The sequence below is a fragment of the Solanum lycopersicum genome, chromosome 2 (genome assembly GCF_036512215.1).
Source record: "Solanum lycopersicum chromosome 2, SLM_r2.1".
Lineage (NCBI taxonomy): Eukaryota > Viridiplantae > Streptophyta > Magnoliopsida > Solanales > Solanaceae > Solanum > Solanum lycopersicum.
In genome coordinates, this window is record NC_090801.1 from 53,383,406 (window position 1) to 53,400,905 (window position 17,500).

At 41.9% G+C, this 17,500-nt stretch overlaps 2 protein-coding genes, 1 non-coding gene and 1 pseudogene across 4 annotated transcripts; all 4 read right to left on the bottom strand.

The window, feature by feature from the left end:
- Nucleotides 1-5,851: 5,851 nt before the first annotated feature.
- On the bottom strand, nucleotides 5,852-9,710 carry LOC101255269 (microtubule-destabilizing protein 60-like). 2 transcript variants are annotated; one of them, XM_010318819.4, is made up of 8 exons: nucleotides 8,627-9,710; nucleotides 8,393-8,444; nucleotides 8,210-8,302; nucleotides 7,703-7,822; nucleotides 7,375-7,473; nucleotides 6,957-7,016; nucleotides 6,756-6,850; nucleotides 5,852-6,645 (listed from the first exon to the last, which is right to left on the bottom strand). In XM_010318819.4, exons 1-8 carry the CDS (start codon nucleotides 9,568-9,570, stop codon nucleotides 6,516-6,518), a joined length of 1,593 nt encoding a protein of 530 aa, XP_010317121.1. In that variant the 5' UTR covers nucleotides 9,571-9,710; the 3' UTR covers nucleotides 5,852-6,515. The 2 variants fall into 2 exon arrangements, with proteins under 2 accessions (XP_010317121.1, XP_010317122.1); XM_010318820.4 differs by having other exon boundaries at nucleotides 6,241-6,645; nucleotides 8,393-8,438.
- Nucleotides 9,711-9,988: 278 nt separating this feature from the next.
- Nucleotides 9,989-11,520, bottom strand: LOC101248449 (uncharacterized). The gene is made up of 2 exons (XM_004233333.5): nucleotides 10,470-11,520; nucleotides 9,989-10,392 (listed from the first exon to the last, which is right to left on the bottom strand). Exons 1-2 carry the CDS (start codon nucleotides 11,397-11,399, stop codon nucleotides 10,321-10,323), a joined length of 1,002 nt encoding a protein of 333 aa, XP_004233381.3. The 5' UTR covers nucleotides 11,400-11,520; the 3' UTR covers nucleotides 9,989-10,320.
- Nucleotides 11,521-11,814: 294 nt separating this feature from the next.
- Nucleotides 11,815-15,014, bottom strand: LOC112940924 (uncharacterized; annotated as a pseudogene).
- TRNAA-UGC (transfer RNA alanine (anticodon UGC)) lies at nucleotides 11,988-12,060 on the bottom strand. Its single transcript has one exon. It is a non-coding gene; the product is annotated as a tRNA-Ala (tRNA).
- Nucleotides 15,015-17,500: the final 2,486 nt, after the last annotated feature.

Below are 17,500 nucleotides of genomic sequence, written 5' to 3' on the forward strand. Positions count from 1 at the left end.
GCTAAAAATGGGCGCTAAAATGGTGTGAGTATACATGATTGTTCTCTATCTCATTACTGAGGTCCTCGTAAATTTTTTTGAGAAAAAAATTTGGGTGCGCCACGGCGCCAAATCAATGGACTAATATAAACGAAAAAATTGATATTTTGCAAGATTTCTGAAAAAAAGGTCTCTAAATGCAGAAATGGGCGCTAAACAAATGGTATGACTGTACATGCTGGTTCAACAACTCATTAAAGAGGTCCTCATAAATTTCTTTTGAGAATTTTTTTTTTTGGATTCTCAGAAGCGCAAGATTCATGACTTGTACACACGAGAAATTGAGAAATATATGTGATTCCAAAAAAGAAGTTATACAAGCGAAAATGAGCGTTTAAAAAATGGTATAAGTATAATTGAAGGTTCGCCAACTAATTTCGGAGGTCATCATAATGTTTTTGAGAAAAATATTTTGGGTGCTTCGAGGCGCCATTTTCATAAGCTAATAGATATGAAAAATTGAAGAATTTGTATGATTCTTAAAAAAGGCCTGTAAATTTGAAAATAGGCGCTTAAAAATGGTGTGAGTAACCATTTCATTAAGAAGGCCCTCACAAATTTTTAGAGTGCTTTGGAGCACTAGATTCATGGACTAATACACACAAAAAATTAAGGAATTAACATGATTCCTAAAAAAGGCATGTAAATGTGAAAATGGGCAATTAAAAATAATGTGAGTACACGTGATGATTTCAAGCTCATTAAGGAGATCCTAATAAAGTTTATTGAATTTTTTATTTGGGTTGAGTGATCAAGGACGTCATATCCATGGGCTAATACAAATGAAAAATTGAGTAATTTGCGTGATTCCTAAAAAAGGTCTTGTAAATGCGAAAAAACGTTTAAAAACTATTGTGCGTATACTTTATGGTTCTCCAATTTAATATGGAGGTCCTCATAAATATTTTTGAGAATTTCTTTTGGTGCTACAGGGCGCCAGATCCATTGGCTAAGATACACGAAAAATCAAAGCTTTGCGCGAATCCTAAAATGGGCCTGTAAATGCGGAAATGAACGCTAAAAATGATGTGAGTATACAAGATGGTTCACAACTCATTGCTGAGGTCCTGATAAAGTTTTTTGAAAAAAATATTTTGAGTGATTCGAGGTACCATATCATCGGCCAATACACACGAAAAATTGAAAAATTTGCGCGATTCCTAAATATATTGTAAATGCGGAAATAGGCATTTAAAAATTGTGTTAGTGTACATGATGGTTCTCATACTCATTACGACGGTCTATATAATTTTTTTTGAGAAAAAATTATGGGTGATCTAGGGTGCTAGATCATGGGTTAATACATACAAAAAAAATTGAGAAATTAGCGCGATTTCTAAAAAAGGCATGTAAAAATGCAGAAATAGATGATTAAAAAAGGATTTGAGTCTACGTGATGATTTCCAAACTCATTAACGAGGTCCTCATAAAGTTTATTAAGAATTATTTTATGTGCTCCGGGGCGCCATATCCATAAGCTAATATTGACGAAAAATTGAGAAAGTTGTGTGGTTTTAAAAAAGGTCTTATAAATATGGAAAAAGGAGTTTAAAAACTGGTGTGGTATGTGTGATGGTTCCTTAACTCGTTATGAAGGTCCTTATCAAGTTCTTCGAGATTTTTTTGGTGCTATGGGTCTCCAAGTCCATGTGCTAATATGCACGAAAAAATTAAGGAATTTACGCGACTCCTAATAAAGGTTTCTAAATGTGAAAATGTGTGTTAAAAATGGTATGATATACATGATGGTTCGCTATCTTATTACAGAGGTTGTTATAAAGTTATTTGAGAAAGATATTTTAGGTGTTCAGGGGCGCCGTATCTATGAGCTAAAACACACGAAAATTTGAGAAATTTGTGAAATTTTTTAAAAAATGCATGTAAATACAGAAAGGAGTGTTTAAAAAATGGTATGAGTATATGTGATGGTTCCCCAACTCACTGCGGAGGTCCTCATAAATTTTTTTGAGAAATTCTTTTGTATGCTTCCGGTCGCTCAATCTATGTGTTAATACATACAAAAAACTTGACCAATTTGTTTAAATCTTAAAAAAAGACCTGTAAATGTGAAAGTGGACGTTTAGAAATTGGCCAAAGTATATGTGATGGTTCAACAACTCATTACGGAGGTCCTCATAAAATTTTTTGAGAAAATTATTTTGAGTGCTTCGGGGCGTCAGATCATGGGCTTTTTTACACATGAAAAATAGGGAAATATACGCGAAATCTGTAAAAAAAACTTATAAATGCAGGAAAGGGGCTTTTAAGAAATTGTGTTAGTATATGTGATGGTTCCTAAATTCACTATGGAGTGTATCGGGGCGCCAAAACCATGTTCTCACACGAAATATTGAGATATTTGCTCGATTTCCTAAAAAAGGGCATGTAATTCGAAAATGAGAGTTTAAAAAATGGTGAAACTATATGTTATGGTTCCCCAAATTATTATGGAGGTTCTCATAAAGATTTTTGACAAAATATTTTGAGTGCTACGAGGCACTTGATTGATGTGCTAATATACACTAAAAATTGAGGAATTTGTGCAATTATAAAAGAGACATGTATGCTGAAATAAGAGTTTTAAAAATGGCGTGAGTATACATAATTTTTATCTAACTCATTACGAAGGTCAATCATAAATTTTTTTAAGAAAATATTTCAGGTGTTCCGTGTGCCATAACAATGACCTAATACACATTAAAAATTGTGAAATTTGTTCAACTCTAAAAAAAATCTCCACAAATGCGAAAATAAGCGTTAAAAAGTGGTATAACTATACATAATAGTTTTTCAACTTAATACGGAGATCCTCATAAAAAAATTTTGAGAAAAAATTGGGTACTTCGAGCGCTTGATACATGATCTAATAAACATAAAAATTGAGGAATTTGAACTATCCCTAAGAAGGACCTGTAAAGGCGAAAATGAATGTTTAAAAAATGGTGTGAATATATGTGATGGTTCCCAAACGCATTGTAGAGATCCTCATAAATTTTTTTGACAAAAAACTTTTAGGTGTTGTGGGGCGCCAGATTCATGGATAAATAATACACACGAAAATTTGAGAAATTTACGCGATTCCTACAAAGGGCATGTAAATGCGGTAAGGTGCTTTTAAAAAATGGTATTAGTATACGTGAGGGTTCTCGAACTCACTAAAGAAATTCTTATAAAATTTTTTGAGAAAAAAATTTGAGTCCTAGGGTGAGCCAGATCCTCGGGCTAATACACACGAAAAACTGAAGAATTTACCGATTACTAAAAAAAGTCTATAATTGCGAAAATGAGCGTTAAAACTGGTGTCATGATGGTTCTCCAACTCATCACGAAGGTACATCTAGAATTTTTTGAGACTTTTTTGGATGCATCGGGGCGTCAAATTAATGAGCTAATACAAATGAAAAATTTAGAAATTTGCATGATTCCTTTAAAATGACCTTTAAATGTGAAAATATTCGTTTAAAAAATTGTGTGCGTATACGCGATGGTTCCCCGGTTCAATAAGGAGGTCCTCACAAGTTTTTTGAAAAAAAATTTTGACTGCTCTGCGACGCTAGATCCATGGGCTAAAACACACGAAAAATTTAGGAATTTAAACGATTTCTAAAGGGGTTTGTAAATGCGGTAATTGGCGTTTAAAAAAAATGATATGAGTGCACGTACTGATTTTTCAACTCATTACGGAGGTCCTCACAAAATTTTTTGAGTAAAAAATTTGGATGATTCGGGTGCCAGATTCTTGAACTAATACACACGAAAAATTAAGAAATCTGCATAATTTCCGAAAAGGGTCTGTAAATGCGGAAATAGGCATAAAAAATTGGCGAGAGTATACATGATGGTTTCCCAACTCACTACGAAGGACCTCATAAAGTAATTGATAAAAAAAAATTGGGTGCTCCGGCCCCAACTTTATGTGCTAATACACACGAAAATTGAGAAATTTGCGTGAATCTTAAAGAGGACCTATAAACAAGGAAATAAGTGCTTAAAAATGGTGTAAGTATACGTAATGGTTCCCTAACTTATTACGGAGGTCCTCATAAAGTTTTTAGAAATTTTTTGGTGTTTCGGGGCTCTAGATCCATGTGCGAATACACTCGAAAAATTGAGGAATTTATGCAAATTCTAAAAAAGGGCCAGCAAAATGTTGGAAATAGGCATTTAAATATGACGTGCGTATACGTGAAGGTTCTTCAACTAATTACGGAGGTCTTCATAAAGTTTTTTGATTAAAAAAATTCATGTGCTCCGGAGCGCAAGACCCATGGGCTAATAAACATAAAAATTAAAAAAATTGTGCGATTCCTAAAAATCTGACATGTAAATGCGCAAATGGACGTTTATAAAATAATGTGAGTATACGTTATGGTTACGCAACTCATTACGGAGCTCCTCATAAGGATTTTTGAGAAAAAATATTTGGATACTCTGGAGAGTCAGATCCATGGGCTATAAGTAGACACAAAAAAATGAGAAATTTGCGCGATTCTTAAAAAGGGACTATACATGCGAAAATGAATGTTAAAAATAACGCGAGTATACATGATGTTTTTCCAACTCATTAGGAGGTTATATCATAAAGTTTTTTGAGAAATATTTTTTGAATGTCTGAGACACTAAGTTTATGAGTATTAACACACGAAAAATTTAGAAATTTGCGTGATTCCTAAAAAAAAGTCAATACATGCAGAATGGATGTTTAGAACATGGTGCGAGTATAACTGATGTTTCTCAACTAATTATGAAGGTCCTAATAAAGGTTTTTGAAATTTTCTTTTAGTGGTCCGAGGTGTCAAATCTATAGGCTAATCGAAAAATGAGGAATTTGCGCGATTCCTAAAAAAAACTTATAAATGAAAAAATGAGCATTTAAAAAATAGTGTGAGCATACGTGATAGTTCCCACCCTCATTGTGAAGGTGATCCTCATAAAGTTTTTTTAAGAATTTTTTTGGGTTTTTCGGGGTGCTAGATCCATGAACTTATACAAGAAAACATTGGGGAATTAATGTGATTTCCAAAAAAGGTCTATAAATACGAAAATAGGCGTTAAGAAAAATATTTTGAATGTTCTAGGGCGCCAAATTCATGAGCGTTAATATGTGGGATAGGCACCATTATTCGAATCCTTTTACACATCTTAAAGAAAATCAAGTGACAAACAATATATAACATTGGTTTGCAACTTATTTTTAGTCTTAATTACGTCACTTGTACATATAAATAAAATTATATGACAAACATATAAATACAATTAGCCTCTCTCCACTCTCTCGCTCGCCTCTCTCCTCTCTCCTCCCTCACTCAATCTCATTCTCCAGGTATACAAATACTTATGTATATTAGTTACATATATACAATTATCTAAGAGATATACATATACAATTCGCCTCTCTCCGCTCACTGCCCTCTCTCGCCTCGCCTTTTCCGATCTCGTTCACCAAATACACAAATATGTATACCAATTTAATATATGCAATTTGACAGATTTACATATACAATTTGACAAATATACATATACAAATCGCCTCTCCCTCTCCCAATCTCGCTTGCCAGATATACAAATATATATATGCAATTCACCTCTCTCCATTCTCTGCCCTCTCTCGCTCGCCCTCTTCTGCTTCTAACATGTAGCTACAAATCATAAATAGCAAACTATAGCTATGTAACATAATTAAGTTATTTTTTTGTGGCAATATGCAAAAATTCTCCTATAATATGAGAAGCATCACAAATCATATGACATAAGTGATTAAATAGTTTGACAGTTGTAAGTTCGTTAAATTTTTGAGATTCACAAGCAAAAGAATCAAAAGTAAACATTTTGATTGATCGAACGTTAGATGTGCTTAACAGATAAGGAATTTGTTGATATTTCAGGGATGAAAAGTGCAAATTTTCCATAAAAATTATGGAAACTGATACAGCCAAATAAAAGAGAACCAAGGTATCAAAGAATTTGTTTCAGTAAGAGCTCGGAGAGTTGTCAACAACCTTCCCAGTCCCCACTTCGGTTCAACGAGAAAGGAAGGGCTGATCCGATAGTGCGTGCTGGCCAGTCGCCACTCTTGACCAAGAAATATTTGTGTCCATGTTTTCACTGCAGGTTCACTTATTTTCTACACTTTTAGGTAGATTTTGAGTTGTGACAGCCTAGTTGACATATAAAAAAGTTTGTCGATAAAATGATAAGCAATGAAAAGAGAGTTCAACGATCATTTCAAGCGAAAAAAAAATGAGAGCATTAAAATGTTCTCATTCATAATCACAAAAGTACTCTGTGTTGTGCAAAATCACTGTTTTCTTTCCCAAAATTGAGGCAATTATGAAAAGTTAGTGATTCAATACCAAAATTGATACGATTATGATAAACTATTGCTTCATATACAGCCATCGCTGAATAAAAGAATATGAGTAGGTGATGCAAACCCAAATGCAGGTCTGCCTCATTAGTCATTGCTGCCTCACTTGTCATTGCTGCATCCCCCATTCACTGTTGTTGTGTATGTACATACCATTCCAAGACATGCAGCACTTTATCTTCTTATGTTGAGGTATATGGAACTTAGGCTCTCTTGGAACGGTAGGATCTTTTGTTGACCTAATGCAGACCACCAAACTATTTAGAAGTAATTCTGAATTATAGCCAGTATTACCTATTAGGCAAAAATTTGAGAGGAACATAAAGTAAAATTGGAACCTTGTTACTACCTTCTAGGAACGAAAGGCCTGTCAAAGTAGGGCATCGGTTGAGCTTTTGGAACAAGTTCCTTTCTCAGCCTCCTAATTTCTTCTTCCTCAGCCATCTAGAGAAAGTAACAATATCGTTTTTTTAATTAAAAAATAAACAAGAATGAAGGAGAAAAACTCCAAATACACGTGCTTCAATCGCAGAACATATGCTTGGATTACCTTCTGCATTCTACCTCTTTCCATCTTGTATTGTTCAATAAGGCTCATTTTTTCTGCCACCTGATGCAATCATGGAGAAACCAGGAACATAAGTTACCGTGCCTCCACAAATGACAAGCCATTTACAGGTCCTCTCCTCTTATCCAATGCACTCTCTTTGGTTATTTCCTTACATATTGCAGATATTTCTCATATACTTTGCTTTCCCCTAATGAAATATAGCATTGAACAAGAATCTAAAACTAGCCCTTTTTCACTCTAACAGCTTCGCTTGGGACTTCTCTTATTGGTGCACTATCTTTGAGAAAAATATTGAGATATCTCTAGCAACATTTTGCACGAGACTTAAGCCAACTCGTTCACTAAAAGAATTACTTTAGGTTGATGAATGAACAAATATAGAATAATCAAAATCTACCTGATGATCAAACTCGGCACGTTCAGCAGCCCTAATGTCACTGTGCAGCACCATATCAACTGGCCTTGTGCTTTCTTTCATCGGAGGCTTTGGCAAACACTAAGCAATTGAGAACAGAACAATTCAGTTTTCTTTTCATAACAGGCTGAAGTATAACCCAAGTGCAAAAGATTTGTGCATAGTGATCAGAGAGTCCAGTCTCAAAAATTTCATCCTAGTTTCTCTTTGATTTTGGTTTAAAAGAGTCCAGTCTCAAAAATACGAGATCAACAATGCATAGAAAGTCTTTAATGGTTGGAAATGACTGGTGAAAAGCTTAGGCTACTACCTCTGGCTCCTCTGTTGTCCATGGAAGACCTTGTGCAATTGGTATCCGCTGTTTCTCCTCTTCCTCCACCGTTTGTTGCACTTTCTTTAAAAACTCTTCCTCTTTACATTTTCCCCTTTCCTGCAACAATAGCCAATCTAATCAACTCCTCAAGTAAATGGATAAATTATTAATTGGATTCAACATGACATACTAATATATGCAGTTCAACAATGGTAGGAGACATTTAACTGTTGAATCAAAGAACAGGATAAATTAAGACCACCCTGCTAGTGGTCAAGAAACAATGAACATTATAAATGTCAACAAAGGGAACTCAATATTCCGAGTTTCTTGTAGCCATCATTATTCCGTCCATCTTTCGGTGTCCACTCTGCACAACTCACTATTTTGTCGGGCAGCTAGCACATGTCAACCAGATATATGCAGCTGCATATTTTGTCATATTTGCACAAGAAGCAACCAATTAGCCAAAGGTTAGAGAAACCAAACACGCAATTCACAAACCTCAGTTCTTAGTTTGAAAGGCTTTTGCAAGGTCACTTTGAGCTGCTTTCTCTTCCAGTTTCTTTTAGCAAATGTGATTGATGATTCCATACTCTGCAGCATTAAGAATGAAAACAAGAGCTTAAAGATTAACAGAATTCAACCCCATCATACTGTGATTGATAATAAGAAGAAAATTATTACATTGCGTCTGCTCCTTCGACCACCACCTGAAGTCCTGCTTGACATACTGAAGCTTGCAAAAGAAAAAAGAACAGTATAATTTCAGCACTCGAAAGAAAAAAATACATATCAATCCTAAATTAATCGAAGGATTGCATTAGATTGACGATCAATAGTCAATTTGTAATGAATCCTTACGATTTAAAAAATGAAAACAGAAAAACTAATAGGATAAATGAAGTTTCAATTACTAACCATCCATGGTTGCTATCCAATGAGGAGACACGACGTGAATCCAAGCCTAAACTCTCAGAGTTGAGGAAGAAATCCGATGGACAAAACGAGGATGAAGATACCTGTGTCTCAGAAATCTTGGGAGGTTGTAAGCCAGGCAATGCCCATTTTTGTTCCTTGCTTGAATCCTCTGCTTCATTTTCATCATTTTCCCCTTTCTCCTCACACCCTTTTGTTTTTGGTATTGAGAGAAGCTTCTCAAAAGCCTTAACTAAATGCTTCACTCTTCCAGAACCAGTTTCAGGTACACTTTGTCTAGCTTCTTCCAACAACCTCTCCCTCCTCCTCTTTATAGTCCCACCACTCATTTCACGCCGACCCACATCCTCATTGCCCCTTTCCACTAATTCATCTGCCACGGAACTATCGCGCAATTCAACGGAAATTGAAACAGGAACTGTTACCTCCTGATCGACTGTAGTCAGACTCAACCTATGCCTGACTGGCGAATCACCGTAACACCCCATAATTCGCTCTCCGTCGCCATTTTCAGCTCTATTTACTTCATCCAACTCCTCAATTTCATACTCTTCATGTTCATTTCCACAACGATTCTTAAAAAACTCTTCTTGAGAAGCCCTGAGACTCTCATAAGCAACACAAAGACACTTTTTTTTCTCAGCACCATCCTTATCACAGTTACAAATCATTTTAGATTTCAGATTATCCTTATTACATTTCTTCTTCTTCGCGATTACAAACTTCCTCTGACTAATCTTATTTTTCGGCGAAATTGAAGCCAATTTGTTAGTACTAGAATTCCTGGAAACTAAACTCTGAATTCTACTCGCTGATTTAGAAGATTTTGATAAAGCTGGACTGAGCTCCACATTTGGGTTCGCATTCTCAGAAATTTTGGAGCATTTTTTAGGCGTAAGCCTAGTGGATTTGCCGATAGAATCCATCAAAATCACCGAAAAAAGCAATGTGATTATCGCCGAAGAGTTGATCAGAGTTAGGGTTTAGTTGGATTACTGATTGGCTAGGGTTTTCTGGTTCTCTCTCATTCATTGATCGACGAGGGAAAAAGAAGAAGTTGAGCTTTTCACGCTTCTGGAGTTGGTAACGGCTAGTTTTTTTTTTGGAGCGTTGGATTTGTTTTTCTAAATTATTTTGCAAAACTGAACCGTTAATTAGAGAGTGATTTGAGGTTATTGTTATGGCTAATTTTTAATATTTATATAATAAACTATAAAAAATTTCAAAGTGTATTAGTCAATTTCATCTAATTTGAATATTGATAGGCAAAACGCACCAAATAAGTTGAGACGAATGGAGTACTTATTTTCATTAACTATATAACGTACCTTAATAGTATACATATAGAAAAGAAGAACTTTTATAGCATATATCACCAAAAAAGTCCTAAATTTTATTGAAGTAGAGAAGAGCAAAGTACCTATTGATACAAATAACTACTGGCATTTCCTTCTCTGTACAAACATGACTCGACAAACACATAAAAAAGTTCATTTAATAATAATAATATGGCATAAATTTGGAGCGGATGACAAAAGCATCTCAGCTCAATCATCAGTGTTTTTTGCAACGTAACAATAAAACACTGTGAAGACATGCCAATTTTATTTTATTTACTACTAACTAACTTCAAATAACACATGAATAGATCACATTTGAGAAAATCATGACTCTGCTCAATCATCATCGGAGTGCTTTTTGCGACGATTTTTATTCTTCTCCTTGTCGGAGTCAGAGTCAGAACCACCCTGCCAATTTATTAAGATTAAATCAATAAGATAACAAGTTGTTTTTATTATGCGATTCAAAAATAAAAACTACTTACATATTTCTTGCGACCATAGCCTTCATCATCGTCACCGCCCTTCCCATAGCTAGACTTCTTGTAGTCATCTTCCTCGGACCTACCATAACTAGGCCTCTCAACTGTTGAACTCCCATACCCACTAGATCCGTATGCTGATTTTTTCCCCTCATCATCGTCGTCATCATCACCACCACTCTTTCTTCCATGACCGGTGGATTTGGTTTTACTCCCATATCCACCCGATTCATCTCCGTACCCGGTAGATGTGGTTTTACTCCCATACCCACCCGATTCATCTCCATACCCGGTAGATGTGGTTTTACTCCCATACCCACCCGATTCATTTCCATACCCGGTGGAGGTTGTTTTACTTCCATACCCACCCGATTCATTCCCATATCCAGTGGATGTGGTTTTACTCCCATACCCACCCGATTCATCTCCATACCCGGTGGATGTGGTTTTACTCCCATACCCACCCGAATCGTCTCCATACCCGGTGGATGTGGTTTTACTCCCATATCCACCCGAATCATTTCCATACCCGGTGGATGTGGTTTTACTCCCATACCCATTCGAATCATCTCCATATCCGGTGGATGTGGTTTTACCCCCATACCCACCCGAATCATCTCCATACCCGGTGGATGTGGTTTTACTCCCATATCCACCCGATTCATTTCCATAACCAGATCCATATTCCGAACTCTTATCCCCGTATTCACTTTTCCTTCCATGCCCACCGGATCCGGTTTTGCTCCCATATCCACCTGACCCGTACTGATCATCAGAGTCATGAGTAGCACTTTTTGACCCGTAACCAGATCCATATTCAGATTGGGGCTCATCATCGTCGTTTCGTCCATATCCAGATCCATGTGACTTTTTGGGTTTTCCCTGTCCGGATCCAATTCCACTTCCACCATACTCACTTTCACCGTAAGACATGATTGTGTTAATTTTAAAAATTATTTTCTTCTCGATTGATAAAATTGAATAATGTGAGATCACAAGAAAATGAATTTGTTAGTTAGTTGAGTAGAAATATAAAGGAGGGAAAAACCGTTACAAGTTGTTGGAACGAGGTTGTTACTCCTATTTAGTGATAGTAGATGATTTCATAATCAAGGGCCACTATTACTTGATTTGTTATAAATTCAAAGGCCGTAGCCACGATTTGAAATTTATAATTCTAAATTTGCATCAAATTAATCATTAGATTTACTGTAAAATACTTATATATACATAGAAGTAAAATACTTATATATAATGAATTACTGTAAAAAGTAAATTGCTATTAAAATGTAATTTGAGAGAATGTTACGCAAGTAATTATTTCAGTTTTATATATGAGCACTCCAACTTATGCAACTATATGGTAGCTTGCTTTCAGACCCTCTGAATTTAAGAGGAAAATACATAATTCATTTTTTAGGTAACTTACTTTTTCTAAAGAACAAATATTTTTAAAATTTTAACCAACTAAATATGAAAAAATAAAAATCTGACCGAAAACAGAAAAACAAAATTAAGAAATGGAGATGCGGGGGATCGAACCCCGTGCCTCTCGCATGCAAAGCGAGCGCTCTACCATTTGAGCTACATCCCCTTTTGTTTAACCATTAAACGAAAGTAACTTCACATAAAAATTGAACCATTAGCACCACTATAGAACCATCAAACCTGTGACCAGCCTCCTTGGGCACTGTGTTTTCCTCCAAGTTAGAGTAGAACTTGAAACTTGTTATTAGTATTTCAAGAAATCTGCGTATCAACCTGATGGAAATATTTCATATTAATCACACTATTTTGTACTAGTATTATTGTACAGATAAAATGTTCAACTACTATCAAACTTAAGCGTGTACAGGAACCGCGATGGCGATGCAAATTTTCATCAAAGCAACCACTTCTTTAAATTTTCAATCAACAGCCAACAAGAGCGGAAAGAAAGATATATCACCACCTGTAAACTAAATCATACCGCGAAGAAGCTGACTCAAGATTTGCTCCTCAGCTCCCAAATGCTGTTTCTTCTTATAAAGCTTAACTGGTGCTGACACAAAGACCTGCTTCATTGTACAAAGACCTGCACGAAAGGAACTTCATCTTCAAGGTGTGGTATTACTAGATGAGACGATAACATTTCCCTCTGCCAACCTGCTTGGATATGCTATTTTTCCAACTGCTTCGGTTGTGGGAATGATTTCTGTCTGAAGAGAATAAATATCTCTAATCTTCCAGTCTCTCAAAAACAGATTAGTTGTGTCTAGAAAGAAACGCCAATCTAGATTTGATACTCGAGCAATTTGATTTTATATAATGAATATCATTCCAATTTCAACAAGCCTCGAGTATCAGCTGTAGTAGCAAGCATGTACCAACCACACAAAGTAATCAAAGAAATGGTAATTTGTAGCACAAAGGACCCATAACATCAAGGGGAATGAAGGACACATAACGTCGATCAGAAACTAAAGGTGATGGGTACAGAAAACTACATAAAGCATCCTGATGCAAAAAAGTAGGCAAGAGTACTTTTACTCTCATTAAGATTGTGGAACAATTGCAGATTACAAATATTGCGGATAACTTAGGAGGGAAAGAATATGAAGCTTTAAAATGTTATTATTCCCCAAATCTTCAGAAACTTGAATCCTATTTAATTAGTGTTTTACTTGAAGAATTAGTAATCACATTGAGGCGTCGAGGAAAGCATCACAGACATCAAGTTCCACGTTCAGGAACGCATTGACGTAAAAATGCTCGGACTTACTCCGGAGTAGATTCTTGTTAACACACTTCCTCTTGAACTGCGGCAGAATGCGATATCCAGGGTGGGAATATCCCTTTTTATCAAACTAAGGGTCACACTGACAGGAAAATTTTTATTAGTCGAGCATAATAGTTATCTTTTTTTAAAAATGGGTGTAAATATCCTACAATATATGCATGCTACGATATCATTTGCTGACACAGAGAGATATTCTGCCTCATATATAAAAATTGAATCATTAGTGACCATAACTAGAATAAACTTGCAAGTCTTTGCATGAAGGAATGAATTTATTTAAGTATCAGAAACAATCAGACAACGACTCAGCAGCACCAAAAGCCCAACAAGAACCACAATGTCCCTGAATACAAACGGTCAGATTGTTCAAATACCCAAAGAGCAATTAGCACAAGGAGGAAAAACAAATGATGAAATTAGAACAAAGACAAATCAACTACTATTCTGTGTGACAAAAGATGGAAAGCATTAGCACCACTCTACAACACTAAACCCATAACCTTTTAGTTTGATCAAAGTACAGTGACAGTAAATATCTTCAGGTAAAATACCTGAAGGATTGCAGATTCCGCTTTAGCTTGGAATATTGAATTTTCTGCAATAACCTGCTTGCCGTTCACAAAAGAAACTATGTACTCAACAATGGACTAAGATTTTGCAATAATTGGACCTTTACATCATAATTCAGACTATCAAACCTTCTAAATGCTCTTAAATTGCGAAAGCAACATTGAGAAATATGGAAGAGATTAAGAACTAGACCATGTAATTTTCTCATTCATTTGACCTACATACTTTTTTCTTTCTTCTACCCGTGAAACACACAGAACCATTGTTCCAAAATGTAGAACTGCAAGATACATGCATTTAGCTTCCAGTTGGCAATTATACCTATGTAGATTGATTTGGTACATTAGTATTAAGAAGTTAGTTGAAAATATAAAAACAAATGTTTTCATTTTCTTCGTTTGGCAAACGACAATATGTGCTAAGTCTTAGATGTTTGTGTCTATCCCTTTACCACTCACAAATTATGCATCAGTATCCAAATATAACTAAGTTCGAAGCAAGACAATTCTCATATTTGGTCGGTGAGTAGAAAATATTTTCCTTAATTTTTTGATTAATTTTGAGGAAAATGAGTTGACTTGGAAAACATTTTCCAAAACTTTTATCCCGCTCCTATGCTATTAATTTGACATAGGAGAGAGGTAACCCGCACTAGGCAAGCCTGGTGCACGAGCTCGACCCAGAAGCCGCCCCTTGCTTTTGCTGGCAAGGGGTTTCGAACTTGAGACCTCCAATATGGAGTCTGTTGGCTAATTTGACATGATACCCCCGCCTCAAATCCCCTGCTGACAGTGCCCCGAGGCCCCCCCGCCCCCAGCAACTCCGAGGCACCGTCATGCCCCTCGACCGCCCCCCTCAGCAGCCCCGTGGCACCGTCGTGCCCCGAGGCCGCCCCCCGCCCCCTCAGCATCCCCGAGGCGCCGCCCCCGACCACCTTAGCAGCCCCGAGGCACCGTCGTGCCCCAAAGCCGCGCCGGCCCACCCTCCCCAGCAGCCCCGAGGCACCGTCGTGCCCCAAAGCCGCGCCGGCCCACCCTCCCCAGCAGCCCCGAGGCACCGTCGTGCCCCGAGGCCGCACCCTCCCGCCCCCCCAGCAGCCCCGTCGTGCACCGTCGTGCCACACCCTCCCACCCCCCCAGAAGCCCAAAGGCACCGTCGTGCCACACCCTCCCGCCCCCCCAGCAGCCCCGAGGCACCATCGTGCCGCGAGGTCGCCCCCCCCCCCCCCCCAGCAGCCCCGAGGCACCGTCGTGCCGCGAGGCCGCCCCCCCCCAGCAGCCCCGAGGCACCGTCGTGCCGCGAGGCCCCCCCCCCCAACAGCCTGCCGCGAGGCCCCCCCCCAGCAGCCTCGAGGCACCGTCGTGCCGCGAGGCCCCCCCCCCCAGCAGCCCCGAGGCACCGTCGTGCCGCGAGGCCGCTCCCCCCCTCAGCAGCCCCGAGGCACCGTCGTGCCGCGAGGTCGCTCCCCCCCCCCCCAGCGGCCTCGAGGCACCGTCCTGCCGCGAGGCCGCCCCCCCCCCCCCCAGCAGCCCCGAGGCACCGTCCTGCCGCGAGGCCGCCCCCCCCAGAAGCCCCAAGGCACCGTCGCGCCGCGAGGCCGCCCCCCCCAGAAGCCCCAAGGCACCGTCGCGCCGCGAGGCCGCCCCCCCCAGAAGCCCCAAGGCACCGTCGCGCCGCGAGGCCGCCCCCCCCAGCAGCCCCGAGGCACCGTCGTGCCGCGAGGCCGCCCCCCCTCCCAGCAGCCCCGAGGCACCGTCGTGCCGCGAGGCCGCCCCCCCCCCCCAGCAGCCCCGGCACACCGTCGTGCCCCGAGGCCCCCCCCCCCCCCCCAGCAGCCCCGGCGCACCGTCGTGCCATGAGGCCGCCCCCCCCAGCTGCCCCGGCGCACCGTCATGCCCCAAGGCCGCCCCCCCCCCCAACAGCCCCGGCGCACCGTCGTGCCCCGAGGCCCCCCCCGCCCAACAGCCCCGGCGCACCGTCGTGCCCCGAGGCCCCCCTCCCCCAAGCAGCCCCGGCGTACCGTCGTGCCCCGAGGCCCCCCCCAAGCAGCCCCGGCGCACCGTCGTGCCCCGAGCCCCCCCCCCCCCCCCCGCAACCCCGGGGCAGCATCGTTCCCCGAGGCCCCCCCACCAGAAGCCCCGAGGCACCGTCGTGCCCCGAGGCCGCCCCCCTCCCCCCCCCGGCACACCGTCGTGCCCCGAGGCCGCCCCCCTCCCCCCCCGGCACACCGTCGTGCCCCGAGGCCGCCCCCCTCCCCCCCCCCCCGGCACACCGTCGTGCCCCGAGGCCGCCCCCCTCCCCAGCAGCCCCGGCGCACCGTCGTGCCATGAGGCCGCCCCCCCCAGCAGCCCCGGCGCACCGTCGTGCCATGAGGCCGCCCCCCCCAGCAGCCCCGGCGCACCGTCGTGCCATGAGGCCGCCCCCCCCAGCAGCCCCAGCGCACCGTCGTGCCCCGAGGCCCGCCCCCCCCCCCCCCCCCCCCCGCAGCCCGGCGCACCGTCGTGCCCCGAGGCCCCCCCACCCCCCCAGCAGCCCCGGCGCACCGTCGTGCCCCGAGGCCCCCCCCGCCCAACAGCCCCGGCGCACCGTCGTGCCCCGAGGCCCCCCCCCCCAAGCAGCCCCGGCGTACCGTCGTGCCCCGAGGCCCCCCCCAGCAGCCCTGGCGCACCGTCGTGCCCCGAGCCCCCCCCCCCCCCCGCAGCCCTGGGGCCATCGTGCCCCGAGGCCCCCCCCCTAGAAGCCCCGGGGGAGCATCGTGCCCCGAGCCCCCCCAGAAGCCCCGGGGCACCGTCGTGCCCCGCGGCCCCCCCCAGCAGCCCCGGGGTACCGTCGTGCCCCGAGGCCTCCCTCCCCCCCCAAGAAGCCCTGGGGCACCGTCGTGCCCCGAGGCCCCCCCCCCAAGAAGCCCCGGGGCACCGTCGTGCCCCGAGGCCCCCCCCCCAGCAGCCCCGCGGCACCGTCGTGCCTCGAGGCACCGTCGTGCCACGAGGCCGCCGCCCCCCAGCAGCCCCGGGGCACCGTCGTGCCTCGAGGCTGCCCCCCCCCCCCCCCCCCCCCCGCAGCCCCGCGGCACCGTCGGGCCTCGAGGCCGCCCCCTTGCATCCCCGAGGCACCGTCGTGCCTCGAGGTCGCCCCCTAGCAGCCTCGAGGCACCTTCGTGCCCCGAGGCTCCCCCCCCCCCGCCCGGAAAAAAACAAAGTTAGAATGCACTACTTAAACAATTCAATTTATTTAACAAAAAGAAGACATTAAAAAAATTGAGTTGGGTTGAGTAATAATCATATATTGTGTTTCTTACCTAATGAAGTCTCTCTAACCTTTCACAATGAAGGGAATGAAAAAGGGATCAATCTTGATCCTCCCTGCATGTACATTTGAGTATAAATCACTATATTAAAATGACACAAGTGATGCTGAAGTTTCACAAATTAATCAAGATAAAGGAGATGAGAAAGGTAACAATTAGAGCAGAAGACAAAACATTCACATTTTAAATGACCAAACAGGGAAATTTTGAAGGATTTTGATCCATGTTGAGCAATCAAACTCTAAAAAATGATGTTTTTAGTTCTAATGATGGATGAGCCAACTCCTCTGCTTAGCATCTTTCTGATTGAAGCTCCTTGATGATAAAACAAATACATATGGTGCTTATTAATGGAGACTAATGATCCATCTGCGTGAC

Coding starts and splice junctions, on each gene's coding strand:
- LOC101255269 (XM_010318819.4), bottom strand. CDS start 9,570: ATGGATTCTATCGGCAAATCCACTAGGCTTACGCCTAAAAAATGCTCC. Junction 8,303..8,392: donor GTCGAAGGAGCAGACGCAAT/GTAATAATTTTC, acceptor TTAATGCTGCAG/AGTATGGAATCATCAATCAC. Junction 7,017..7,374: donor GTGCCGAGTTTGATCATCAG/GTAGATTTTGAT, acceptor TGATTGCATCAG/GTGGCAGAAAAAATGAGCCT.
- LOC101248449 (XM_004233333.5), bottom strand. CDS start 11,399: ATGTCTTACGGTGAAAGTGAGTATGGTGGAAGTGGAATTGGATCCGGA. Junction 10,393..10,469: donor GCTATGGTCGCAAGAAATAT/GTAAGTAGTTTT, acceptor ATAAATTGGCAG/GGTGGTTCTGACTCTGACTC.